Genomic DNA, 27,727 nt, shown 5'->3' on the forward strand with positions numbered 1-27,727 from the left:
CGCGGTCCTGTGGGGCTCGCGCCCGGCGGATGTAGCCCGAGAAGGCGGGCGGAAGCGTGACCGCGCCTTAGGCGCGGGATTCTCGGGGCGGCCGCGGGTCCGAAGCTCGGCGGGCTCAGGGGAGGTGACCCGGCCGCGGAGGGTGGCGCTGGCGGCTCCGGAAGACCCCAGTTCCCTTAGGGCGAGCGCCGGCTGGACCTCCCCTCTGGCTTCTCCAGCATGCGTGGGCACCCGAGGGGCGGCTGCGGGCGCGGGGCCTAGGGATGATCTTCCCGGTCGCCCGCCGCGCGCTCCGCTGGCTGCTACGGCCGGGAGCCCGGACCTTGTCCCGTGCTGCCATGGAGGTGGCCTTCCGAGGTGTGCGCAAAATTCTCTGTGTGGCCGAGAAAAACGACGCGGCCAAGGGGATCGCCGACCTGCTGTCCAACGGCCGCATGAGGCGGGTAAGGAGGCGTATTTCCGATCAGCTGTGCGGTGAGGGAGCTGCGCCGATCACCCGGCGGGACTGGGGGACGGGCGCTGGGAACAGAGACGGAGGCCACTTCTCTCGCTTCTGGGCCCTCGCAGTGGCTTCCTGTCTTCTTTTCCGAGTGGTAGGCATGTAAAGACGTGGTTCGGACGCTTCACCCGTGTGCTCGAACACCTTGGCTCCTCTTTGTCCACGGCAGCGGTTCCCAGATTTGTCTGAGAATGGGGCGCCGAGTAACCCATATTTAACGCATATTTAAGTTTAACATTATTCCGTGTGATTCGAAAGCTAAGTTGTTTAAGGAAGCACTGACCAAAGTCCTTGGGCTTGGCGGTCAGGCCCTGAACGAGCACCCTCGGGTAACTAGCTGCCCTCATCTCTGCGCACCCCCTGCCTTAAGCAGCCCCACTGATTTCCCAATCTGTAACGGCGTGTCGACAGGGCAGTTACCGCCTGGGGTTTGCGATTAGAAGGAACATCAGCCAGTTACTTCTTCCTAGTACCAGCTCATTTCAAAGAATAGGCAAGTAAGAGATGAGAATGTGTCCTAGACACACTGGAGGTGCAAAGGAAGGGGAAGGTTGTGTAAAAGAGGTGGCAGAGAGGCAACAAGAACTGTTCAGGAAAATCTGTCATTAAAGCGGAATGTTTTCAGGAGGCCATTTGTAAGAGTAGGGGGCAGAAGTTCTCCTTTCAAGATCCCAAGGTCCCTAGGCCTCCGTTTCTAGCTCGTGGATAATGGGAGCAAGAGCAGAGGTTGTGTCTGTAGAGTTCAGGCCTTTGACCCCTCACAGAACTCCAGTAGCTTTCCCCCTGGCCTTTTCACTCTTCAAACTCTCCACTACCAAAGTGGCTTTATAAAATACCCATATGACCCCAGTAATCTCCCACTTAAAACCTACATTGCTGGGATCCCTGGGTGGCGCAGCGGTTTAGCGCCTGCCTTTGGCCCAGGGCGCGATCCTGGAGACCTGGGATTGAATCCCACGTCGGGCTCCTGGTGCATGGAGCCTGCTTCTCCCTCTGCCTGTGTCTCTGCCTCTCTCTCTCTCTCTCTCTCTCTATCATAAATAAATTAAAAAAACAAAAACCTACATTGCTTACCTCAATTGATGCAGAAAACACATGTGATAAAAATTAAATCTCTTAATGATAAAAGGCATTTATGAAAATCCCATCACTAACGCTACACCGAGGGTAAAAGACTGAAAGCTTTTTCTCTAAGGTCAGGAACAAGACAAGATTGCCTGCTTTCGCCATTGCTATCCAAGATTACTAGAAGTTCTAGCTAAAGCAATTAGGGAAAAAAAAGAAATCTAAATTGGAAAGGAAGGATTTAAAGTATGTCTAGTTGTTTGGGATGCCTGGGGTGGCTCAGCAGTTGAGCGTCTGCCTTTGGCTCAGGGCATGATCCCAGGGTCAGTCCCATATCGGGCTCCCCCTGGGGAGCCTGCTTCTCCCTCTGCCTATGTCTCTGCCTCTGTCTTGTGTCTCTCATGAATAAATAAATAAATAAAATCTTTTTAAAAAATAAAATATGTCTATTTGTGGACAACATGGCTTTGTAGAATAGAAATCTTGAAGCCACAAAAAAGACGTTAGTGCTAATAAATTCAACAAAGTTGTAAGATCAGTGCACACGAATGAGTAGCAATGAACAATCTGAAAAGAATATTAAGAAAACAATATCAGGGGCACCTGGGTGGCTCAGTTAAGTGTCCACCTTGGACTCAGGTCATGATCTCAGGGTCCTGGGATGGAGCCCCGTGCATGGGGCTCCCTGCTCAACAGGGAGTCTGCTTCCCTCTTTCCCTCTCCCCGTTGGTGCTTTCTCTTTCTCTCAAATAAATAAAATATTTTAAAACAATTGCATTTACAATAGCATTCAAAAACATGCTGAAAACTACAAGCTTCTACGTGTGTACAACTTTTTCATGGTTTTATTTATATATTCAGGGAGATAAATCTTTATTTTTTAAAAGACTTTATTTGAGAGAGAACACACTGCGCGCAAGAGGGAGAGGGGCAGAGGGAGAAGCAGACTTCTTTTTTTTTTTAAGATTTTTATTTATTTTTTCATGAGAGACACAGAGAGAGAGAGAGAGAGGCAGAGACACAGGCAGAGGGAGAAGCAGGCTCCATGCTGGGAGCTCTATGTGGGACTCAGTCCTGGGTCTCCAGGATCACGCCCTGGGCTGAAGGCGGCGCTAAACTGCTGAGCCACCTGGGCTGCCCTCCTGCTGAGCAGGGAGCCTGACTCAGGGCCTGATGCCAGGACCCTGAGACCACAACCCAAGCCAAAGGCAGACCCCAGCTGAGCCACCCAGGTGCCCTTTAGAAAGATAAATCTTAATGAATCCTGCTGTACATTTAGTGGCAACAATGTGACAGTTCCTACAGAGTGCTTAGAGAAGGGACTTGTATAATTTTTTTTTTTAATAGAGTGGAGAACACTGCAAAAGAGATTACAAAAGCTACATTCTTGTTCAATCTGCCAGGTTTTTTTCTTTCTCTAGGCTCCAAAACTACTCTAATTTGGGAGCATCCACTTTCCCTGAGCACCTCATCTGAATGTGGAATCACACATAATTGTGTGCCATCCTCAAATGGGAATTATAGGGGGGCAAGTTTGAAATGTCAGGAAAAACATTTCACATTCTCAAGACTATCTCTGGGAGAGGACACTGCCTGCAAGAGCCCTGGTTGTGGGGTCATATACGTTACCAGACAAGTCATTTACTTGGAGAGGATTAGAACAGTGATTTTCAGACTGTGTTCCCAAGAGACCTGAGGGATGATGAGTATGCACCTCAGGAGTCACTTGGGACTGGGCTGGGGAGAGGGTGAGTAAACAGACTTCACCCCTGTTGTATATCAGGGTACATTTAAGTGGGAAGGCTTCAGAGCTTTTTTTTTAAAGATTTTATTTATTGGGCAGCCCGAGTGGCCCAGCACCGCCTTCGGCCCAGGGCGTGATCCTGGAGACCCGGGATGGAGTCCCACGTCAGGCTCCCTGCTTCTCCCTCTGCCTGTGTCTCTGCCTCTCTCTCTCTCTTTCTGTTTCTCATGAATGAATAAATAAAAAATAATCTTTAAAAATAAATAAAAGGGCTTAACTATCAATTGGCGTTTGTAAAGGGGAGTTTCTTGGCGATATTGGCTACCAGTGAATTCTTAAGTATGAGATACTAAAATAAATTCCTTCTTAAAATTTGTCACTATGCCTCAAAGAGAATCTCGTATCCCACTCAGAAAAGTTGTCTGTGAGACTGAGGAAGAATCTTCTGAACACTGACCTTTCTTGGCCCTTGAACACATCTCCACTTACCAGCTGGCCATTTTCTTTTTCTTCTTTTTTATTTTTTTTTTTAAGATTTTATTTATTCATGAGAGAGACAGAGAGAGGCAGAGACATAGACAGAGGGAGAAGCAGGCTCCCCGGGGGGAGCCCGATATGGGACTGACCCTGGGATCATGCTCTGAGCCAAAGGCAGACGCTCAACCGCTCAGCCACCCAGGCATCCCCCCCAGCTGGCCATTTTCTTGTCTTCTGTGTAATGTTGGTGCAGAACTCACATGCAACTGCATTTAATGCCCCTGTAGAGGACGGTGGAATCTACTCAGAGAAGGTCTTATTCATCCATGATAGCAAGCTGAAGAATTGCTTTATAGACTGGATTCTAGTTCTGACTGGGGCTCATAGAGTTACTGAGTTTTAGAGCCAGAGGAGAACTTGGAGGTAACTTCATTCAAAAATAGATATTCACGGGATCCCTGGGTGGCTCAGCGGTTTAGCTCCTGCCTTAGGCTCAGGGCGTGATCCTGGCTGGGGTCCCGGGATCTAGTCCCACATCAGGCTCCCTGCATGGAGCCTGCTTCTCCCTCTGCCTGTGTCTCTGCCTCTCTCTCTGGGTCTCTCATGAATAAATAAATAAAATCTTAAAAAAAAAAAATTCCAGCCTCTGTACATCTCCTTCAAGGAACATCCAGATGAATAGTCAACTTTAAAAAAAAAAAAAATAGATGTTCGAAAAGTGAATGACTTGCCTGTGCCATTGACAGGTGCAATTGTACAGTCAGAAAGTAGTAGAAGTATAGGGTGAAGGAAGAAAACTATGTTGTAATCCTTTTTCTGCCTTTAATTTGTGATGTGACCTTGGACACATCCATTCTCATCTATGGGAGTTTATTAATATTAGCTGACCTTGAGGTTACCTTCCAGCATAAAAACTCCGTGGACTCTACCAATCACATGCTTATAAGTGTTTTGAGGAGCCACTCAGTAAATGGCCTCAGTAATGTAGCCTAGTTTTTGTCTTTAGAAAACACTATTACTTTTCAGTATTATCACTTACCACTGTTCTGTTTCATATTTAGACTGAGGAATTATTTGTTTTCAATGTAATTGATCTATTTTTGTTTTGTTATAGAGGGAAGGATTTTCAAAATTCAACAAGATCTATGAATTTGATTATCATCTATATGGCCAGGTAGGTGCTATAATATTTCTGTCATACAGCTAAAGTGTGCTTTTAGATCTGTGTGCCATTTTGGGGTATACTCCAGGAGTTTTTCGTTATGGCTGTGAAAAGAACAGCTGTTTACTACTACAGGTCATCCCTAAACTGCTTGTATCTTAAGAGGTATTTGATAAGTGGAGTGAGCCTGGCCACTGTAGAATAAGTTACAATATTTTAAGAGTAACGATTGTTAAGACGTAAAGATCCTTGATTACAGGTGACTTTTTTATAATTTGTAAGGAGATCACTTTTTCTTTCTAAGATTTTATTTATGAGAGAGAGAGAGAACACAAGCAGGGAGAAGGGCAGAGGGAGAGAGAATCAGACTCTCCGTTGAGCAGGGAGCCTGATGTGGGGCTCGATCCCAGGACTCCAGGATCATGACCTGAGCCAAAGGCTCAACCAACTGAGCCACCCAGGCGCCCTAAAGTGGTCACTTTATTTTTAAGATTTTGTTTATTCATAAAAGACACAGAGAGGGGGGCAGAGACATAGGCAGAGGAAAAAGCAGGCTCTTTTCGGTGAGCCTGATGCAGGACTCCATCTCAGGACCCCAGGATCACAACTTGAGCCAAAGGCAGACACTCAACCTCTGAGCCATCAGGTGCCCACGTGGTCACTTTTTAATTAAATGTGGTCCCATCTCTTTATAGCAAGAAAGACACTAATACCCAATAGTTTGAGAGAACTTTAAATCACATCACAGGCATCATGGTGCTAGAATTAGAACGGTGATTATATTACTTTCGCATTTGGCTTCAAAAAGATGTATTTATGTTCATTTCTTCCTAATTAACTAGGTTTTGTTTTGTTTTTTATAGACTTTATTTCTTTTAGAGCCATTTTAGGTTTTTAGAGCCAAGTAAGATGGCGATAGAGAGATGCCCTGTAGAACCCCTGGCCCTCCCCCCACCACCATATCCCACAGATACCACCCGCCCCATGATCAGCATCATTCACCAGAGTGATACATGTGTTATAGTCAAACCTAAACTGGCACATCATAAGCAATCAAAGTCCATAGTTTGCATTATGGTTTTCTCTTGGAGTTGTACATCTATGGATTTGGACAAAAAAAAAACATATATCCATCATTATAATACCATACAGAGTATTTCCACTGTCCCTGAAGCCCTTTGTGTTCTATCTATTCATTCTTCTCCACCTCCCTCCAAACCCTTGACAACCTCCTTTTTTTTTCTTTAATAGACGTTCCTACCTTTTATTTGGATGATCTGACAAAATGTAATTGCTAAAAGACTAACTCGAATTTTGTTATCATTCAGAATGTTACCATGGTAATGACTTCAGTTTCTGGACATTTGCTGGCTCACGATTTCCAGATGCAGTTTCGCAAATGGTCAGTACAATTCCTAGGGGATATTACAGTAAGTTGTGAAATGCTAGAGGAATTTTGAGGCCTGTTGATCTTACCGTAGAGCTTACGATACTGTCTTAGTCCATTCGGGCTGCTCTAATAAAATGTCATCAAGTTGAGGGACTTGATAAACAACAGAAATTTATTTTTCCCAGTTCTGGATGCTAAAAGTAGGAGAGCAGGGTGCCAGCACAGTCAAGTCAGGGGCCCTCTTCCCCATTGCACCCTGCTGACCCTTCACCACGTCCTCACCTGGTAGAAGGAGCTAGGGAGCTCTGTGGGGCTTCTTTAATAAGAGCTCAAATCCCATTCATGAGGTACCACTACCTTTATGACATAATCACCTCTGAGAGTCCCCACCTTCCAACAGCATCACATTGGTGTTAGAATCTCAACCTATGTGTTTTGAGGGAACAAAAACCATGGAACCCACAGCAGTGACCTAAGATCAACTGAACCATTGTGAATTTTTGCCATACATTTAGAATAAACCACCTTGAAGTATATTTCCCTTAAAATAGCCAGACCTATTTTACATAGTCACTGGATTAACTGATCCTATTGCAGACATTAATGAAAGAGTTCCAGAATTACTTCTTAGCTCCTCCTGTTGTCATAGAAAGCACTTAGTGCAGAGGATCATAGCCTTGCTTTTAATCCTCTGGCTTTTTAATGTGGGACCTTTTCTGTTTGAGTTCTATCCGTGAGCACACTGGAGCAATTTTTTCTCATTAAAATAGAGGACTTGTCATCTCTGCTGAGGTTGAATGTGTTGTGTTTTCATTTCTTTTCTAGGCAGAGCTGCAATCCCCTTGTCCTCTTTGAAGCAGAAATTGAAAAGTACTGCCCAGAGAATTTTGTAGACATCAAGGTAGGGTGTTTTGGAAGACGTGTGGCACTGGAGTTGAACAGTTCCTAAGTACAAAATAATTGAACTGTGATTTCTGCATTCTGAATGCATTAGAATTTAGAGATCCAGTTTCCCACCAAATTTAGTACCATGATTTTATTTTTTAACATACTTTTTAAAGATTTTATTTATTTGGGAGAGAGAGAGAAAGAGAATGTGAGTGGGGAAGGGGCAGAGGGACAGAGAGAATCCCTAGCAGACTCCCTGCTGAGTGTGGAGCCTGGCTTGGGCTCGATCCCACAACCCTGAGATCACAACCTGAGCTGAAACCAGGAGTCAGACACTTAACCGACTGAGTCACCCAGACACCCCAGTAACATTTTAAAAATTACTCCCACTCATATAAATGAGGCCACTTAAACTAAGTAGCCAAGGAACTAAAGTAAGCCTTTTTATATATACTACTTGTTTAAATCCTAGGAATAGTATTGTTAAATTATTAATTCTAGGCTCCAGCCCTAATTAGCACAGAGAGATGACAAAGTGTAAAAGGTCATTTGACAGCAAGTTATGAGTTTTCAAGCAGTCAGGGCACGTATAATTAGTTCACTGCTAATTGGGAAACCTTCTTGGGGGTAAAACTCAATTTAGGGATTTCTTTTTCTTTCTTTCTTTTTTTTTTTTTTTTTTAACCAGGATACTATCAGAGCCATGAGAGTTACGAGTATATGTTAGAACTGAATTTTAGGTTTTGTCACACTAGGGTAGTTGTATTAAAGCCTCAATCTAGAAGCTCATTTATGGGTCTTTGATTCTAAGTCGAAGGATTATACTAGTGGCCTTGGCATCCTTAGAGGCTTCCCCAGATCTCTCCCTTCTCTCCAATTTGCCATATTCCAAGAACGTCACTAAGGTTCAGTCAGATCTCTTTAGCGTAGAAGTGTCAAGTGATAGTGATTGTGTTCTCACTGCCCTTTCCCCACTGGGAATTTCAGAAAACTCTGCAGCGAGAGACTCAGCAATGCCAGGCCCTGGTGATCTGGACGGACTGTGATAGAGAAGGTGAAAATATCGGGTTTGAAATTATCCACGTATGCAGGGCTGGTAAGTGCTGTGACTTTTGAGTTTCTCCACTTTGGGACCACAGAAGTAGATGATTCCCCTGAGAGAGTGGGCTGTGGCTTAGTTTTTCCCTGGAGAGTCTCCTCTCTGGATCCATTTGTTCTTACCAGCTCTGTGTCTTTGGGAGCCCCAACTTTCAGGAAAGTCAGGCCAATCTGACAGTTGTTAGGGCTGCATCAGGACTAAATGAGTTAACCAGTGGCTCAGACCCTGTAGCCCATGGCTTGTTACATATTAGGTCCAAGTACATGGCCAGCTCCTTGAGAGCAAAGACTTTATGTATTATATTCCTTTATTTATTTATTTTTTAAAAGATTTTATTTATTCATAGGGATGCAGAGAGAGAGAGAAAGTCAGAGACACAGGCAGAGGGAGAAGCAGGCTCCATGCAGGGAGCCTGACGTGGGACTTGATCCAGGGTCTCCAGGATCACGCCCTGGGCTGCAGGCGGCACTAAACCGCTGTGCCACCGGGGCTGCCCCTATTTAATTCCTTTAAAGTTGCATTTTGAACACGTGCAAGAGAACATATATGCTGAATATACAGAACAAAGAATCATTCTGGAATGAGGTATTAATTTGCTGTATTCTTTGTACAAAGCCTGTTATTGAAACCAATTTAAATGCCTCGAACAAGGCTAATGATTTCAGGTAACTTTAAGGAAGTGATGCACAGTCCATTCTCAGGCTTCAGAGAGTGGATGGTTTCTATTTTCCCTAAATGTGTTTGTGCTGAAACTGTAATGACTCCTGGGAATTTAAGTACGTTAACTTTCAAGAAAGCGTAGGTGTCCCATGTTATTTCCATGTCAGGACGTGAAATTCCTCCTTTGGACCTTTTCATTGACAATGTTTTAATTTTTTCTAAAAGTCTGGGAGAGCAAGTGAGATATTAGGATCTTTTTTTTTTTTCTTTTTCTTTTTTTGAGATATTAGGATCTTGAGAGGCTCACCAAGAGAATAGCTGAAATTCACTTGAATTACTATTACTAAAACTCACACTGCTGTTATTTCTGACAATACTAAGTTTAGCGGTAATAATGACGTTTTCCTGTTAGGTGGTTACCATGCTGTCAGTTTAACCTAATCAGAAAATTGGGTGCAGCAATGTGGTTTGACTTTAACCTTGGTGACTGTTCCACAGTGAAGCCAAACCTGCAGGTGCTGAGAGCCCGTTTCTCTGAGATCACCCCCCGAGCTGTCCGAGTGGCCTGTGAAAACCTGACTGAGCCTGATCAGAGAGTGAGCGATGCCGTGGACGTGAGGCAGGAGTTGGACCTGAGGATTGGTGAGCAGCTGGCCAACTCCTTGTGGGGGTCCACATAGCAGAGTGGATGTTGGGCTGTGGCACCAAGATTTTTGTGTAAGTATGTGCAGGTAACTTTGATCTTACGATCCAGCATTTTCTCCTTTCCTTCCTCACATTCTAGGAGCTGCCTTCACTAGGTTCCAAACCCTGAGGCTTCAGAAGATTTTTCCTGAGGTGTTAGCAGAACAGCTGATCAGTTATGGCAGCTGCCAGTTCCCAACCCTGGGGTTCGTGGTGGAGAGGTTCAAAGCCATTCAGGCTTTTGTGCCAGAAATCTTCCACAAAATTAAAGGTAAAGCTGGGGGAATTGTTTATGGCATGGAGCCTAAGGGCAGGGGAAGAACCAGGAGCATAAATGGCACTAATTGGGGATCCCTGGGTGGCACAGCGGTTTAGCGCCTGCCTTTGGCCCAGGGCGCGATCCTGGAGACCCGGGATCGAATCCCACGTTGGGCTCCTGGTGCATGGAGCCTGCTTCTCCCCCTGCCTGTGTCTCTGCCTCTCTCTCTCTCTCACTGTGTGCCTATCATAAATAAATAAAAATTAAAAAAAAAAAATAAATGGCACTAATTAAATGTGTGAGGTTTTTTTATCCTTGCTGTCCTTCATCCCAGCCTATTATGATGTTCGGAACCCACTTACTTTCCTTGGTGACCCAAAGTATTCCCAAAGTAATGTTTCATGTGCTTTTGGACTTTCACTGCAATGTACTTTCTTCTCTCTGTCCTATCACATGGCTTCTGTGAGTCATGGCCTTCCTGTTTGTCTGTCCCCAATATAGTAACTCATGACCACAAAGATGGCATCGTAGAATTCAACTGGAAAAGGCATCGTCTCTTTAACCACACAGCTTGTCTTGTCCTCTATCAGCTGTGCATGGAGGTAGGAAAGATTTCAATTTTAATGAACTAGGAAAACTGTTCTGCAAGTTGCCAAGCCACTCCTTTTAGCAGAGGTGATCCTGTTCCATTTTCCTGCTGAACAGTAACTTTCAGCTTGCAAGTCAGGATATCACCACCCTTTGACCCTGGAGGTCACGCAACCACTTGGCAGGTCTGTGACACTGCACATTTATTGGTTCCGTAAGAGAGAGCTGTGATTTTTCTACTTTACCAGGATGTGGTGCAGGAAAACCTAGCAAGTTAGATACACTGAGCTCCTTGTAAAGAGCACCTGGAGTCCACTCTATTTGCAGAGAGAAATTTGGATTTTGAAATACAAATTTCCTCATTAACAAATCCATTAGGCTGAGTTCTTTGTTTATATAGTCTCTTAAGTGTGAAGTTTGGCAGAGTGCCTAGGTGGCTCAGTCAGTTAAGCATCTGACTCTTGCTTTCGGCTCAGGTCATAATCTCAGGGTGGTGAGAGTGAGTCCTGCATCAAGGTCCACACTGAGCATGGAATATGCTTAAGATTCTTGCCCTCTGCCCACTCCATTCTCTCTCCAAAAAAAAAAAAAAGTGTGTGAAGTCGATCTTAAGATTGAGTTCTCTAGCTTATAGTAATTTTTCCTATTTCTAACTTGGCATTACCCAGAATTTTTAAAAAAGTAATACTGTGCATGTGTAGATAGGAAACAGTTCTTAGGAGCTGCATAGGCTGTTGTTAGGGTTTATGAAGTCACCCCTCAAAGCCTTGGTTTGAGTGGGGAGGTGGTGATGTCTCCACTACACTGTGGGCGCTACGAGCTGACTTTACTTGAGGTCATGTCATGGTTGGAGCAGGGGCATTTGCTGCTCCAGAATGGTGAACAGAAGCTGCCACAGGAAAGATGGAGAAGATGCACCAACAGATTAATATGGCCTCTGCTTTTTCTGGCTTCCTAGGATCCCACGGCAACTGTGGTGGAGGTCAGGTCTAAGTCAAAGAGCAAATGGAGGCCTCAAGCGTTGGACACTGTGGTATGTTCCAGATGAGTGCGCCAGCTCTGACTTCCTGCCTTTGGGACCATACTTCTGCGGCAGACGGTGGCCCAGTGGCAGGAAGCATCACCTTTCACGGGGCCATGCAGGAAAGTGCTTGGAAAGAAGAGAAACCCCAAAACAGGGTGGAGGGTGGACCTGCTTAGCCTGCTTAGTCTTCTAATGCTTTTTTTTTTTTCTTTTTTTCTTTTTTAAAGTTAATAAATGCAATAGAGCTGCTTTGTGTGGGATTTGGGAAAAGAGGAATCACCCCTCACCTTGCTATCCTTACGTAATCTCTGATATAATCGGAGTGTCTTCCTATTTTTTTTTAATATTATTTATTTATTAGAGTTAGAGAGAGAGAAGCAGGCTCCATGCTGGGAGCCTGACGTGGGACTCGATCCCGGGTCTCCAGGATCACACCCTGTGCTGAAGGCGGTGCTAAACCGCTAAGCCACCGGGGCTACCCTCCTATTTTTTAATATGTGTGTGTTTTATATTATCGTTGGAATAGCTTTTTTCCACCCAAGCTTTTTTTTAATTTTCTAATGTTTCTGTATCATCTATATAAACATCATTTTTAAAAATCTGCATTAAGAGCCTATTTTAAAGGGAATAGGACTTCTCAAATGTTTAGACCCAGGAAGAGCCACCCCCGTTGGACACAGCTGGGAGTTAACTGCCTTAGAGGTGCCCCTTTCTAATCACCACTTTGCAGGAAAATTCAGGATGTAGTTACTGTCGGGATTCAGTCTGGAGATTGAACATAGAGAATGAACAAGCAGGCTAAGAAACATGCAGGGACTGGTGGGTGACGTGTATATATATGTGTGTGTATGTGTGTGTGTATATATTTTTAAGATTGTATTTATTAGAGACACGGGGAGAGAGAGAGAGAGAGGCAGAGATACAGGCAGAGGGAGAGGCATTGGGGCTGCCCATATATTTTTTATCTTGAGAGTGGCTTGGTCTGTTTGGTGTGTGTGGTAGCAATGACAAGGGGAGAGTTATTGATTTCCTGTAAAAGGCTTAACAGTGGTTGAATATGGCTTTGACATATAGCCAGCAGTGCCAGTGGAATGTGACCAAGGGGAAAGACAGCCGATTATCTCCCAGGAGTTCTTGAATACTGGTGTTCATCATCCAGGAGAAGTTACTAGGGACTCAGTGGTGTTCCCACAGTGTGGTTTCCAGACTGCCTGTATTAGAATCTGTGTATTAACATGCTTGTTACAAAATGCAGATTTCTGGCTTCTCTCCCAGCCCTCCTCTGTCAGAATCTGCAGTGCTCAGGGGAATCTTTTGGCTTCCCTGGTGATTCTTGGTTTGCACATCAGTGTCTGAGAAGCACCAGGTTGGGATCTGGCCCTGCTCCTGCCCCTGCCTGGCAGGCCCAGAAAGCTCTCCTCAGCACAGTCTTTTTCCCTGTGTGATAGTAGTTGGAGTGACCGGCCCCATGTTTGTGAAGATGAGTTGTGTGGCTGTATTGTGCCGTCTGACTCCTGCACTGCACCCTAACTTGCCTATGACACATTTAACAGGAGCTTGAGAAGCTGGCTTCTCGAAAGTTGAGAATAAATGCTAAAGAAACCATGAGGATTGCCGAAAAGCTCTACACTCAAGGGTAAATATTCCACATTTGGGAATGGAATTCAGTACATCTTTATAAGGGTGAAATATTTTATTTCATTTTATTTATTTTTAGAAAGGGGGACAGAGGGAGAGAGAAAATCTTAATTAGACTCCATGCCCACGATGGAGCCCAACACAGGTCTCCATCTTACCACCCTGCAACTATGATTTTTGCCAAAATCAATAGTCGGACACTTAACCGACCAAGAGTCGGACCACTTAACCCAGGTGCCCCATTTGATTTTTTTTTTTAATTTTTATTTATTTATGATAGTCACAGAGAGAGAGAGAGAGAGAGGCAGAGACACAGGCAGAGGGAGCCCGACGTGGAATTTGATCCCGGGTCTCCAGGATCGGGCCCTGGGCCAAAGGCAGGCGCTAAACCGCTGAACCACCCAGGGATCCCCCCATTTGATTTTCTTAAAGGATTTTATTTTTAAGGAATTTCTGCACCCAACATGGGACTTGAACTCACAACCCTGAGGTCAAGAGTCTCATTTTCTACCCACTGAGCCAGCCGGGCACCCCAGGGTAAACCATCTTAGAGCTTATGGGATAATCCAAACTGTCTAGATATCACCTGAGCTCTGAAGTAGAGGAATTTTAACATTGGCTTTTCTGATATGGAAAAGACATTTCAAAATCATTTCCTAAAATAAGAGCCAGTAGAATGAAAACACGTGCAACTGTTGACCTCTCAGCAGCTGCCTCCATGGCCCTGGCAGGGGACATGCAACGACCTTTGGTAGTCGTTTGCCGGCATAAATCATCCCACCTCCGGGATTGTGAACACCCCAGGGCCATCCAGTGACAGTGTGGTCCACGCTAACCTTGTGGCAGCCACGTGCTACAGGTGACCATTGAGCGCTTAAAATTTGGGTCATCCTAATAAAAAATGTTAAATTACTTGTAGGATCCACATTTTGGTTTATTAGGCAGCATGATTCTTCCTGTGCTGGAAGCAAATTCAGAAGCCTGCTCTGTTGCAGCTCTCAGGGCCACAGGGGTCCCTGGCAGACTGACTGTGTTCCGGGCCACACAGCTGCTGGCAGGCTGAGCAGTAGTGAGCCCCACCCTGTCAGTCCCTTTCACTTATCCTCTGGCTTCTTGGAGTGTTTCATCCAGCCAGCCTGCTGTTTCTCACCCTGTTGGGGGGATCCCACATGAGAATTCTTCTCAGCAGAGGGAAGCTAGGGTGCTTCAGTTGAGCCAGCCAAGGCAGATGGGGCATGGCAATTGTCTCTGGGTATTTCTAGTCTAACTCAGTTGTTTCTAGTGCCATTATCACAATTTTCTTTTCCTGTGTATTTGCCTTTGCTTTCAGGTACATCAGCTATCCTCGAACTGAAACAAACATTTTCCCCAAAGACTTAGACCTAACAGTGCTGGTGGAGCAGCAGACCCCGGATCCACGCTGGGGGGCCTTTGCCCAGAGCATTCTAGAGCGGGGTGGCCCCACTCCACGCAATGGGAACAAGTCTGACCAGGCTCACCCTCCCATCCACCCCACCAAATACACCAGCAGCTTGCAGGTAGGTTTCCCTGCCTCCTGGAACCCAAGAGGAAGTGAGAGATCAGTTAGCACTTGAATTTACTCTGCAGGCTCTTGCTTTAGGAACTAAGTGATTTCGAAAGAGCTATTCCATTTTAGCAAAGAGATGTCAGTGTCAAAATTCTCCTGCTTTGTGGTTTTGCTTGGCCTCTGTGAGCTGCCACCCTGCAGGGCAGGCTCTACTTTGTCCAGCTCCCCTTCCCCACTCTGTCAGACCCTCGGCATGCAGGCTAGGCCATTCCCCTTCCCCATGCCCTTGCACAGCTCATATGTTGCCCCTAAAGAACCACTTGGTTTCCTCAGCCCCTCCTTAACTGGAGAAATCCCCCCCTGCCCCTCCTCCCCTGGACTGGACCAGTTTCCATTCCTGTCCTGATGCTGTGACACTCAGACGCTGGCCTCCTGTTGAGGTCCAGTGGTGGCAGGGCTTTGAGGCAGCCCTGAAAACTCAGGTGTTTCACCTGTGCTTGGTAATGCTGGGCTACTTGGGCTTGTTTGACAAATGCAGGCTTATGGCAAAGCTAAGTCCCATTTGGTCTTTGTTTTCTTTTTTTATTAATACATACTGTTCTTCTCTGACTTTATTTATTTACTTCTTTCTTTCTTTCTTTCTTTCTTTCTTTCTTTCTTTCTTTCTATCTATCTATCTATCTGTCTATCTATCTATCTCATGAGAGACACAGAGAGAGAGGCAGAGACACAGGCAGAGGGAGAAGCAGGCTGCTGTTTTATCCTAATAAAAAATGTTAAATTACTTGTAGGATACACATTTTGGTTTATTAGGCAGCATGATTCTTCCTGTGCTGGAAGCAAATTCAGAAGCTTGTTTCTATCTACGCAGGGAGCCTGACGTGGGACTTGATCCCAATCCTGGGTCTCCAGGATCACACCCTGGGCTGAAGGCGGCGCTAAACTGCTGAGCCACCCAGGCTGCCCTGTTCTTCTCTGACTTTAAATGTATTCATTTTAGACAATTTAGAAAATTCAAAAGATTAGAAGGAAGAAACATTTGTCAGCTCCCTATATGCTAAAATATTTTCAAGTACAACACTTAAGGATTATATAGATGAACCATAATTGTATTTTGCCATATCTGTTTTTTAAGATTTAAGTTGCTTCCAACTTTTTGACACACGATAACAGTTAACATTTGTGTCAATATTTGTGTGGGCCTCTCCTTAGTTTTGAATACGTTCAGGAGGAGAATTACTGGCTATGAGTGTGAGTGTCTTAGGGGCTTCTGACAGAGCCTCACGAGGTCCTTGATTATTTCACTGGTAGAAAATCACCACAAACCCCATGAGCCTGGCCTGCTGGCTACAACCTTACTGCGTCTATATACAAGGGGTCTCTTGTTAGCTTGTTATGCTTTTGTCTCACCTTTTCCCTCGGTTGGGTCTGTGGCATAAGAATTGCTTCTCGGTCTGGAGGGCAAGATGCCTGCCTTGCTTCTCTTTGCCTGAATAAGGTAATACCTAAACCCACAGTGCATGGCAGGTTGGCGCAGCGCTCCATGCTGGTGCAGGGGCTACAGGAGCCATGTGTCCTCTTCTGCGCAGAATCTGAGACTAGAAGGTGGCCCAAAGCAGCCACACAACCAGTGAGTGTGTGGGCCTTGGACAGTAATATTCTGGAGGGAGTTGCATACTCTTCTCTCGTCTTCCTAGGGAGATGAGCAGCGGCTGTATGAGTTCATCGTGCGGCATTTCCTGGCTTGCTGCTCCCAGGATGCCCAGGGGCAGGAGACCACCGTGGAGATTGACATCGCTCAGGAACGCTTCGTGGCCCACGGCCTCATGATTTTGGCCCGAAACTATCTGGATGTGTACCCATACGACCGCTGGAGTGACAAGGTAATAAAGTGTAGGCCTGGTCAGAGGTCATGTCTCACCCCATGGGCCTCAGGGAGAGGGGAAGACAGTCGTGTTCCTCACCCTCAGTGCGGTCTGATGGATCAGGGCGATGGTTTTTGAAATGGCAGTTGTCTTTTGCCTCATTGCCTCGCCGAGTGATCGGATTGATGCTTCTACTGCTCCCTGTAGACCCTCCCTGTCTATGAGAGAGGCTCCCACTTTCAGCCCAGCACTGTGGAGATGGTGGACGGAGAGACCAGCCCACCCCAGCTGCTCACCGAAGCCGACCTCATTGCCCTCATGGAGAAGCACGGCATTGGTCAGTAGCTTGTGGTCACGGTAACCAGCATTTCTTGCGTACTCCCTGTGTGTTAGGCACCATATCTCTTCTGGTCTTCACAACCGCTCTCCCGTGAGTGTCCTATTCTTGACTTCTTTATAGCTAAAGTGAGGCTTAGAGAAGTTTAGAACTTGCCTAAGGCCGTGATGTGTGCAAGTTTTTGCTTTTTTTTTTAAAGATTCATTTTATTTATTTTAGAGCAAACATGGTGGGGGACAGGAGCCAGAGAGAGAGAATCCCAAGCAGACTCCATTCAGTGCAGAGCCAGATGCAGGGTTCTATCTTAGGGCCCTGAAATCCTGAGCCAAGCCAAAATCAAGAGTCTGGACACTCAACCCCACTGAGCCACCCAAGTGCCCCAATGTGCGAGTTATTAAAACCTCGGTCTGAATAAAGTCCACACTTAGGCTCTTAACCTCTGCTCTCCACCAGCCGAATCAGGACATCAATGTGTCCCAGAACTCGAGGGTCTAGACTGGGAGCACCCTGGCCAGGTCCTGTCCGTGGACTCAGGATTTGAGGCCTACACAGGGGTTTGTTTTTATTTTGAATACGGTATCCACATTTAAAACTTGAGAGATTCCACATAAACATCTGTGTGTTCATCCTGCAAAGTGCCAGGAGATCTGGCAGGCCAAGCCTTTGCTTCCCAGTGGGAACAGTTGGTTGAATTGGGGTGGCAGCTGTCTCTTCTCCATTGTTCACACTTGGCTTTGCTCTGTGTTCGCTCCCTGGTAGGCCCCTGTGGAGTCTGCATTTGCCACCCTGCCCTTAGCCACAGGTGGCTGTGCTCTGAGTGTTTGTTAAAGCATTTCCCGTAATCATTTAGGAACCAAGCTGAGGTTGGAAAAAAACTGGGCCAGACTGTTTTTCCCAGTAGGTCCCATGGCCCCAGGTTTGCAAGCAGGACCTCTGTGTCTGATCTGCCACCCCCTTGTCCATGTTTATCACAGTTCTGAGGATGTTCTCTGGCAAATCTAGCTCAGAAGGGCAGCGGCCTGATGGAGAAGGAGGTGGCGCTCTGGAAGCCAGCTGTTCCCCTGGGCCACAGCTGCCTTACTACCAGAGGCTTTTGTAGTTCTGTGACTTGGAAAGAAGTGTCCCTCCTGGAGTCCACTGGCCGTCGTTGTGCTATCCAGAAAGCCTGTAGGTTTAGGTAGAATTAAAGTTTACCCATCAGGATTTACTCATTAAAAATGTGAGGCTCACAAGAGTTAGACCTTGGTCTAGGTCCTGGGGACACAGGAATAAGGCCTAGGCATTCTGTTTCTTCAGAATGTCACCAGCTTTACTGAGACATGATTCACATAGCATATAATTCACTGACTGAACATGTACAATTCAGTGTTCAGTATATTCACAAAATTGTGCAACAATCACCTTAATTTTAGAACATTTTCATCATCTCAGAAAGAAACTCCATACCCCCTTGCCTTCCATCCCTTCAGCCCTGGGCAACCATTAATCTTTCTGGCTCGGCAGATTTGTCTGTTTCACACCTTTTGTACCTGTAGAATGATGAAGCACATGACCTCTTGTAACTGACTTCTTTCACTTCATGTGCTCCCAAGGCTCATCCATGTTGTAGCACGAGTCAGTTCTTCCTGCCTTTCCATGCCTTCTGTTGTGTGCAGAGACCACATTTTGTTTATCCATTCACCACTTGATGGACTTTTGGGTCGTTTCCGTTTTGGGGTGACTATGAATAGTGTTGCAGCGCAGAATTTGGATGCAGGTTTGTGTGTGGATGGGTTTGCGATTCTCTTGGGGAGATAACCAGGAATAGAATTGCTGGGTCCAGTGGTACTGTCTGTTGACCTTTTGAGGAACTTCTGGACCGATTTCCATGGCTGCTACACCATTTTTATGCCCCTCCAGCAACGTGCGAAAGTTGAGGTTTCTCCACATTCTCACCAGCATTTGTTCTCTATGCTTTTTGGTTATGCTTCCTACCGAGTGGGTGTGAAGTGGTAATTCTTTGCAGTTTCGATTTGCATCTCCTTGATGGCAGAGCTCCATTTTCAAAGATCCCTTTGGCCACAGCGGAAGAAATGGGTTGGGTGGAGGAAGCTAACAGAGAGGGGAGACTGAGCGTGTTGTACTGATGCAGATGACTTGATATGGGCTGCAGCCGTGGCTCTGTCACGTGGAACAGAGAAGGACTTAGAGGAGTTTCAAAGCCGGCATTGACAGCTTTGGGGAGTAAGTGGATGTGAGGGAGAGGTACTATTTCTGTGTGGGCCCAATGCAAATGAAGATTATTAGAGAATTAGAAGTCCAGGCAGAGGCAGTTCTCCCTGCTTGTGTGCGCTCACTTGCTCTCTCTCTCTCTCTCTCTCTGATAAAATCTTTTTTTATATATATTTTATTTATTTATTCATGAGAGACATACAGAGAGAGGCAGAGACACAGGCAGAGGGAGAAGCAGGCTCCATGCAGGGAGCCTGACGTGGGACTCGATCCCAGATCTCCTGGATCAGGCCCTGGGCTGAAGGCAGCGCTAAACCACTATGCCACCCGGGCTGCCCCAAATAAAATCTTTAAAAAAAAAAAGTCCAGGCAGAGGAAGGTGCCTGTGGAACATAGTGGGGAATGTCTACATTTCCCTGAGTAACTGGAAGTGGCTTTCAGGTACTGACGCCACTCATGCGGAGCACATCGAGACAATCAAAGCCCGGATGTATGTCGGGCTCACCGCAGACAAGCGGTTTCTCCCTGGACATCTGGGCATGGGGCTTGTGGAAGGTAAGCAGGGGGAGCTTGCAGGGGGTGGTTGCAGAGCTGTGCAGCTAAAGCCCCTCTTCCAGGGGTGCTGCCTGGGGCCATGCAGAACGCTGCTCTCTTACCCACAGGCTATGACTCCATGGGCTATGAGATGTCCAAGCCTGACCTCCGGGCCGAGCTAGAAGCTGATCTGAAGCTGATCTGTGAAGGCAAGAAGGACAAGTCAGTGGTTCTAAGGCAGCAAGTCCAGAAATACAAGCAGGTTTTCATTGAAGCTGTGGCCAAAGCAAAGAAGTAAGTCCAGACCCTTCTTGCCTGCACATGAGGTCATTTGACTCTGCCTTCTGGGCTGTAACCTTTCCCTGATCTATGGGAGGGGATGGGGGTGATTTAACAGAACCATTGCTCCTCGCAATGTGTGCCCTGCAGATGGTTAAATGTCCCCCAGGCTGCTGCTTCACCAATGGTGTTGTGCCTGACAGGGCAGTCCACATGCAGCTCCTCCCCCTTCGGGTCTTCCTCCTGAGTTCTGTTCCTTCCTGTAGAGCTTCCTCAGCATAGAAATAGTAACTAGGGCAACCTGAGTGGCTCACCAGTTTAGTGCCACCTTCAGCCCAGGGTGTAATCCTGGAGACCTGGGATCAAGTCCCATGTCAGGCTCCCTGCTGCTTCTCCCTCTGCCTGTGTCTCTGCCTTTTTCTCTCTGTGTCTCTCATGAATAAATAAATAAAAATCTTTAAAAAAAGAAAAGAAACAGTAACTAGAAAAATTTGCTTTAGTTATTCTAGGCTTTAGAGATGTCATTTGTCATTCTCTGGAGTTTAATTCTGTCTTGAGTTAACAGCAACATGATCTCGTGTCCATAAACTCAGTGCTGCGGTGTGACACGTTTGTTCTGTATTTGGAGGTGACCATGTAGCAAGCAGTATGTGTGCATGTTGCTAGGAAAATAGGCATTTTCTACCCTGTACCAACTTGGAAGAGAAATGAATGAACTGGGGTGCCTGGCTGGCTTAGTCGGTAGAGAGCACAACTCTAGATCTCAGGGTTGAGTTCAAGGCCCATGTTGGATGTAGAGCTTACTTAAAATCTTTTAAGGTTTTATTTATTTTTAGACAGCAAGAGTGCGTGTGACCACACACACAAGTTGGGGGAGGGATGGGGGAAAGGGGGAGAGAAAGAGAATCTCGAGCAGACTCCACACTGAGTGCAGAGACTGACCAGAGGCTCAGTCTTACAACCCTAGATCATGACCTGAGCTGAAATCAAGAGTGGGACACTCAACCAGCTGAGCCACCCAGGCACCCCAAAAATAAAATATTTAAAAAGAGGGAAATGATTGAACTAATTTTTTTTCTTAAGGTTTTATTTATTCACGAGAGACAGAGAGAGAGAGAGAGAGAGGCAGAGACATAGGCAGAAGGAGAAGCAGGCTCCATGCAGAAAGCCTGATGTGGGACTCAATCCCAGGAGTCCAGGATCACGCCCTGGGCTGAAGGCAGGCACTCAATCGCTAAGCCACCCAGGCATCCCGCAGTTGAGCTAGTTTAAATGTAAACCCAGACAAGCAGACACTTCTGGAATGCTTACAGGCCCTGTGCAGTTGTTTATTTGGTTGGTTGGTTGATTGGTTGGTTGGTTGGTTGGTTGGTTGGGTTTTTTTAATGTGAGGCCAGTAATATGTGGAAGTACCTACCTGTAGCTGGATCTGTCCTGGGAGCACCAGGAGCCAGACACAGCTCTGTCTGCCTCTGTTCTCTGCATCAAGCCTGTACTGAGCAGCCAGCTGGTGTCCCTGATTACACTCATATTGTGCGCACATGAGAATATCATGGGGCACCATGGGTGGTTCAAATAAACATCTGCCTTTGGCTCAGCTCATGATCTCAGGTCCTGGGATCAAGCCCTGTGTCTGGTTCCCTTCTCGGTGGGGACTCAGCTTCTCCCTCTTCTCATGCTTGTGTGCACACGTGTTCTCGTTCTCTCTCTCAAATAAAATCTTTTTTTTTTTTTTTAATAAAATCTTTAAAAAAAAAAAAACACTATTGTGATTGTTTTGCTCTTCCTTCAGATTGGACGAGGCCTTATCCCAGTACTTTGGGGAAGGGACAGAGGTGGCCCAGCAAGAAGCCATCTACCCGAGCATGCCAGAGCCCATCAAGAAGTGTCCGCAATGCAACAAGGATATGGTCCTCAAGACAAAGAAGAATGGCGGGTCAGTGCCCAACTCATGGCATACATCTGCTTACCCAGCACTTGCTGGGTTGGCTGGACACTCTTTGCAAGGCCCCATCATTGCATTTTTGTGTCGTTGTGTAAAGGTAGGCCTGCCGTTGGCCTGCCCCTGGACTAGGTATTGAAGGGTAGCTGACAGGGATCTGTCCTTGGAGGTGTGAAGTGCTCTGGGATTCAGAGGAAATGTGGGATAATGGCTCCACCACGTACCTTGTGCATAGGATATTGCCTACCCACTGTGTGGACAATGGTGGGAAAGCTTGAGCTGAGGATCCAGTTGGGTCTGAGTTCAAATCCCACCTCTGCCACATAACACACCCAAGTTTTGTGCCCCAAAGCAGGTTACTTAGCTGCTGAGCTCCAGTTTTCTTTTCCGTAAGCCTAGGGCCACGGTATCTACTGTGGGAAGGGTGAGGATTTGGTGAAATGGGCCTGAAGTCCAGTGTAGAGCCTGATGTGTCAGAGATACTCACCGACACTGCTTTGCTGCTTCTGATTTGGCTCTGGACTGGACCTGAGCATGCCGAGTCCCTCCTCCTCCTCAGCACCTCAGTGCAGGGTGGGCTGTGTATCCCAACACTACCTGGGCTAGCCCCTGGCCTCTGGGGAGGGTCCATGGCAGCAGTGGGGAACAGAGGTGACAGCTGTCATTTATCACATGCCATCCCTGTGCCTGGCTTGACGCATAGTTCTCCACAGATATTCTCGATTCCATAACCATGCTGCAGAGCAGCATTTTCACCCTGGTTTTCTCCGGAGGGAAGGCTGAGGCAGCTTGTCCCCAGCAGGCAGCTGGGAGTAGGGGGTGGAGGGCAGACAAGAAAGGCAGAATATGATCCCAGGTCCTCCTGGTCCATTATTTTTTCAACTCCCCTCGGGGTGCATCTGTATCACTACTGTGCTGCTACATGAGCAGGTGGTTTCCCCCAACTACTGATCTGTCACTGGCCCAGGCCGAGAGAAGGCCAGCCTGGCTCTCAGAAACCCGAGGTTACCCTGGGCCTGAGCTGGGAGCAAGGCTTGGGTTGCCTAGAAACACAGAAGCCAGCGCCAGGGTGGGCTGAGTGCGGTGCGGGATGGCTGCACGTAAGTGCCAGGCAGTGCCATGCTGTTAACTCAGGCTCTCCAAGCACTTGGGTCACCCGGGAGGGCCTAGCGAGTGTCCTATGGAATTCACCACTCCAGGGCTCATTTGACAGTTTACATTTCTCATTTCGTGGATTTGCCATTTGAATAAGTGGGGTTTTGGGTTTGGTTGGTAGGTTTTTCCCCTGGCCTAGTCCTACCCAGGCACACTCAAAGGACGCATCGTATTCACATTGGCTACTCCAGCCCTAGAGTTTCGTGAACTGGAAGCATAAGGATGTGTTGGCCGAGAACGGTGCGGTGCAGGTGTCAGGAGTAAAGACACTTTCATCATCAAACAGATCGGGTTCCATTTGCAGCTCCCCAGCTCACCACACGTGCATCCTTGGGCGGGTTTCCTGGCTGCACCCCCCACCCGTTTGTCCCACTGTGAACTGAGGGTGCTGCTGATCCCCATCAGACTTGTCATGTGGGGAAGTCAGGCAGCGTCGGCCTGGAGCCTGAGCAGAGCCCTTGGGACTGGGCCTTCCATGGCCCAGGTGATGGTCGGTGGGCTGTTTGTTTCCAAGTAGGAAGCAGAGTCAGCAATAGCAGTTTCTTTTGTTTAGGGAGATGGGGAATAAAAGCAGGCCAGTTTCTCTGTCATGAATCAGCCAGAGTAGTGTCCTTGCCAGACAGGCAGCTGCCCAGGAATGTATGTTCCCTGCAGTCCGGTGGCCCCTGCCCAACCCTGCTGCCTGTGCTCCCCAGGTTTTACCTCAGCTGCACCGGCTTCCCGGAATGTCGCTCAGCCGTGTGGTTCCCTGACTCTGTGCTGGAGGCCAGCAGGGATGACAGTGTGTGTCCGGTTTGTCAGCCTCACCCCGTTTACAGGTGAGCGGGGCCCCGCAAGGCTCAGGGGCCTTCCCTGCACTGGGCAGCAGCTGGGTCTGCAGTCCTAAGTTGGTTTGTGGCCTGTTCCTGCCTTTGTGGTGTGGAAGCCTGCCCTAGGGCAGGGTCCTGGGCTCTTGGGAGGAGCCCTCTGTGCATCTGAAGAGCCAGGAGGCACCCTTTCCCTGCCCTTTCCAGCTAGATTGCTGCCCAGTAGAGTATGAGGAAGTGAATCTGCACGGGTGTGTCAGGTATCATTTCCAAGCTCCTGCCAAAAGCTCAGAGCCCTTGTGTAGAATTGGTCATAGGCCCCCTTACACTCTTAAAAATCATCGAGGAAGGAACCCAGAGAGCTCTCATTGTGGGTTAAATTTGTCAATACTTATACCACATTCTAAAATAAAGTGAAGGCATTCAAAAAACTTCTTTGTTAATTTTACAGTAGATAACGCTGCATGGTAACATAATAGCATATTTTTATCTATATCCAAAGCAAAAAATAATAATAAGAAAGCACATATTTGTAAAGCAGAAAACAAAAGAAATGCATTGTTTTCCATTTCTGTAGGTGTAATGTCTGACTCAGTAGGAGACTTGGACTTTTGTGTCTGCTCCCAGTCAGTCCGGGGCTCATTGCGTGAGCTGCAGCCTCAGGCAAACTCCTGCTACAACATGAGCAGGATCTGTGTAACTTCTCAACCATGTTACAAAATAGTTCTCACCTCATCTTGAAAGGGCCCAAGAGCCTCCAGAGTCCCAAGAACTGCTGATTACAGGAAGTGAACCTTTCCGAAGTCTCTGTTTGGGTGATTAATCTGGGTGCTTTCTCTCATCTTCTGGTCTCGCTAGGTTGAAGTTAAAGTTTAAACGCGGCAGCCTCCCCCCGACCATGCCCCTAGAGTTTGTTGGCTGCATCGGTGGATGTGACGAGACACTGCGGGAAATCTTGGACCTGAGGTTCTCACAGGGCCCCCCCAGAGCTTCCCAGCCAGCCAGCCAGCCCTCTAACTACCTGCAAGCTAGCCAGTCCCAGAACAGAATGGACAGTGCCCCCCGGATGCTGCCCCCGCCCGCCGATGGGGAAAGTAATTCTGTGACCTGCAACTGTGGCCAGGAGGCCGTGCTGCTCACTGTGCGGAAGGAGGGTCCCAACCAGGGCCGGCAGTTCTATAAGTGTGGTGGCGGTGGCTGTGACTTCTTCCTGTGGGCTGATAGCAGCGCCCCAGAACCCAGGGGGCCTCCTGCCTCTGCACTGAGGCCTGCGGGCGGCTCGCTGGGCCACCCACCTGCCATGGGGGACCGCCGGGGTGGGTTTGGCAGACCCGGAGATGATGGTGGCAGGGGCATGGCCTGCCTGTGTAGCCAGCCCGTCGTCACCCGGACTGTGCAGAAGGATGGGCCCAACAAGGGCCGCCAGTTCCACACGTGTGCCAAGCCAAGAGAGCAACAGTGCGGCTTCTTTCAGTGGGTGGACGAGAATGTGGCCCCAGGTGAGGCGGGGTGCACTGCGGGGCGGCTGCTCCTGAGCTGGGTGTGGTGCCGAGGGCCTATAGATCCCCAGCCCAGGTCTGCATGGTGTTGTCTACCTTGGGGACAGAGGGAGGGAGGGAGGGCAGCAGTGGAGCTGGAGGTGCGCAGCACTGTGCCAGGTACACTGTCTTCGCCTTCATCAGCTGGGCACTGTGCTCACAACTGCACCGGTAGACAGCTGAGGCCCAGGTAAACGGCCTGCCCTTGCTTGGGGTCACACAGCCAGCCGGCCTGAGGTCTGCCTGGCCCTGCAGCCCCGGGCTCCCCTAGCTTCCGTATGCTCACGAGGTCCTTGTCAGCAGCTGCATATCCTGAGATGCTGAGCCTGGGGATGTCTGGGAATCTGCTGGGGTTACTCGGCTTGGGCCTCGTGTCCTGAAACCGGGGATAGTGAGAATTGCCACCCAGACATCAGAACAAGGGAGACAGTGCACCCAGAGGCACTTGGAAACGGTCCACACACACAGCAGAAGCTGCGTTCATGTAGGAGAATGGCCAGGAGGCCTGGTGGGAGCTCTGGTTGGGCAGAGCCGGGTCCCAAGCCTGGCTGGAACCAAAGGGCTCAGCCTCACAGTTTTCTCAATGAGATGGGCACTCTCCTGCCTTTCCTAGGGTTGCTGTCTTATAAAAGTTAGGTAGTCTCCAACTGATTCGGGCATACGTGTTGACAGCTCTGCATGGACACGACGAACTCAGAAGGCTCGGTAAGGCGTAGGGCTGGCTACCGGTGCCAGAGGGGGCCATGACAGGCTCACGTTCGAAGTATGTGAGAGGTGGTCTGGCCTTGCACACGCTCCAGACGTGCACGGGCCCCTTGTCCTCCTATTGGAAGGAAGCAGTGTGACCTCCTGGCCAGCTGATCAGTTGTCCTGGCTGACAGGGCAGCCAGAACTAAGGCCTAATTGAGGCCTAGAAGGATCCAGAGCTCAGTTAACTTGCATGGAAAATGGGGAGCAAGCTGTTGGTCCTGGGCCTGTGGGGTTTCGCTGCTTCTCCATGCAGCCCCAGGCCAGTTGGCTGAATCTCTGCTTCTGGAAAGAGGACATGCATAACGTGACAACAGTGCCCTTATCAGGATAGTGATTGTGGGTTGAGGTCTTTAAGGGCTTGGGGTTCTCAGGGAATGGCGTCAGGGCCACGGAAGGTGGGGACTCACCACGTTTTGACAGGAAGGAAGGGAGCCCGACCTGTGGGTGGATGTGACTGTGCAAAGCCTAGGGGTACACCCTCCACCAAACACTTGGTCCTGGACTTCCTGCCTCTTCATGTGTCTGTTCTGAACTCAGCCTTCCCCTGATTCTTCCCGCAGGGACTTTCAGAACCCCAACCTGGCCAAGAGGCAGAGGAAGAACTCAGGGGCCAGAGGCCAGAAGCAAAAGAGCCCGGGCCAGTTCCGCAGACATGGGGTCCACTCCCAAGAAACCCCGGAAATGCAGCCTTTGCCACCAGCCTGGACATACCCGTCCCTTCTGTCCTCAGAACAGCTGAGAGGCGGGGGTTGGGAGAGAAGGCTGCTTCCTCAGACCTACCCTTCTCATCTCATGAATAAGCTGTTTTCACTAGGAGCAGGGGGTCCTTCCCTGACCTGGAGGCCTTGAGGAAAGTGGTGGCTTTTGGAGTCTGACCCACTTGTGCTCTGGGGTCAGGATCCAGACCATCTCTGGTAGACAGTGAGCCTCGGCCTGGGGCATCTCACTCCTGGTGCTGTGGGGCATTTAGTGGCAGGGTCGATGCATCCCACGCTGTGGTGTCCAGGGCTTTCTTCCCTTCTGGAAAGGCCCCTTGAGGGACCAGCACTCTCGGCACAGGCTCCAGGCAGCCTGGAGGGGGCTTTGCGCATGGACATTCTGAGAAAGGAGGGTGTAATGTAAGAATGTGGCTCTTGTTCTAAAATTGTGTCGAAGAAGCTTTATTTTTTTTTTGTCTAGATGCCACTGTGGCCAAGACACCCCACAGTTCATGTGCCTTAATAAAGATTTCTGTCCCTCAGCTCTGGTGGGTGTGGTGCAGTGTCTGGTAGACAGTGGTGGAAGCAGCGAACAGACATCACCCAGTGCTCAAGGGACCTCTCGCCAACCTCTGGCCCTCTTGGCCTCTCCTCTCAGCCCCAGCCCTTCCTCCCTTTCCACACGGTAGGCGCGGCAAGCCCAGCCATGCCCAGCCCCATGAACAGCTTGCCCCGAAGAACAGAGTAGAGAGACCATACGAGATTCAGAATATTTCCACAGAGGTGGGCACATCCCCGCCTCTCTTTAAAAAAACCCATGAATGATACATCAGCGTATGGCTTTATTCTGCTCGTTAGTTGATAAGCAGAAATGGGTATGAGTTTCCCAGAGTCGCATTGCTGGTGG

The 27,727-nt window shown here is 48.1% G+C and overlaps 1 protein-coding gene across 2 annotated transcripts; it reads left to right on the forward strand.

The window, feature by feature from the left end:
• The first annotated feature begins 34 nt into the window (after positions 1–34).
• On the forward strand, positions 35–27,362 carry TOP3A (DNA topoisomerase III alpha). Of its 2 annotated transcripts, XM_041770462.1 has the most exons (19): positions 36–443; positions 4,900–4,959; positions 6,276–6,349; positions 7,163–7,238; positions 8,213–8,321; positions 9,483–9,626; positions 9,769–9,939; positions 10,429–10,529; positions 11,474–11,548; positions 13,093–13,175; positions 14,508–14,715; positions 16,403–16,588; positions 16,778–16,907; positions 19,560–19,673; positions 19,781–19,946; positions 21,724–21,867; positions 23,724–23,846; positions 24,693–25,333; positions 26,683–27,362. In XM_041770462.1, exons 1-19 carry the CDS (start codon positions 264–266, stop codon positions 26,859–26,861), a joined length of 2,964 nt encoding a protein of 987 aa, XP_041626396.1. In that variant the 5' UTR covers positions 36–263; the 3' UTR covers positions 26,862–27,362. The 2 variants fall into 2 exon arrangements, with proteins under 2 accessions (XP_041626397.1, XP_041626396.1); XM_041770463.1 differs by lacking the exon at positions 4,900–4,959 and having other exon boundaries at positions 35–443.
• Positions 27,363–27,727: the final 365 nt, after the last annotated feature.

The sequence above is a fragment of the Vulpes lagopus genome, chromosome 10 (assembly GCF_018345385.1).
Source record: "Vulpes lagopus strain Blue_001 chromosome 10, ASM1834538v1, whole genome shotgun sequence".
NCBI classification, from domain to species: domain Eukaryota; kingdom Metazoa; phylum Chordata; class Mammalia; order Carnivora; family Canidae; genus Vulpes; species Vulpes lagopus.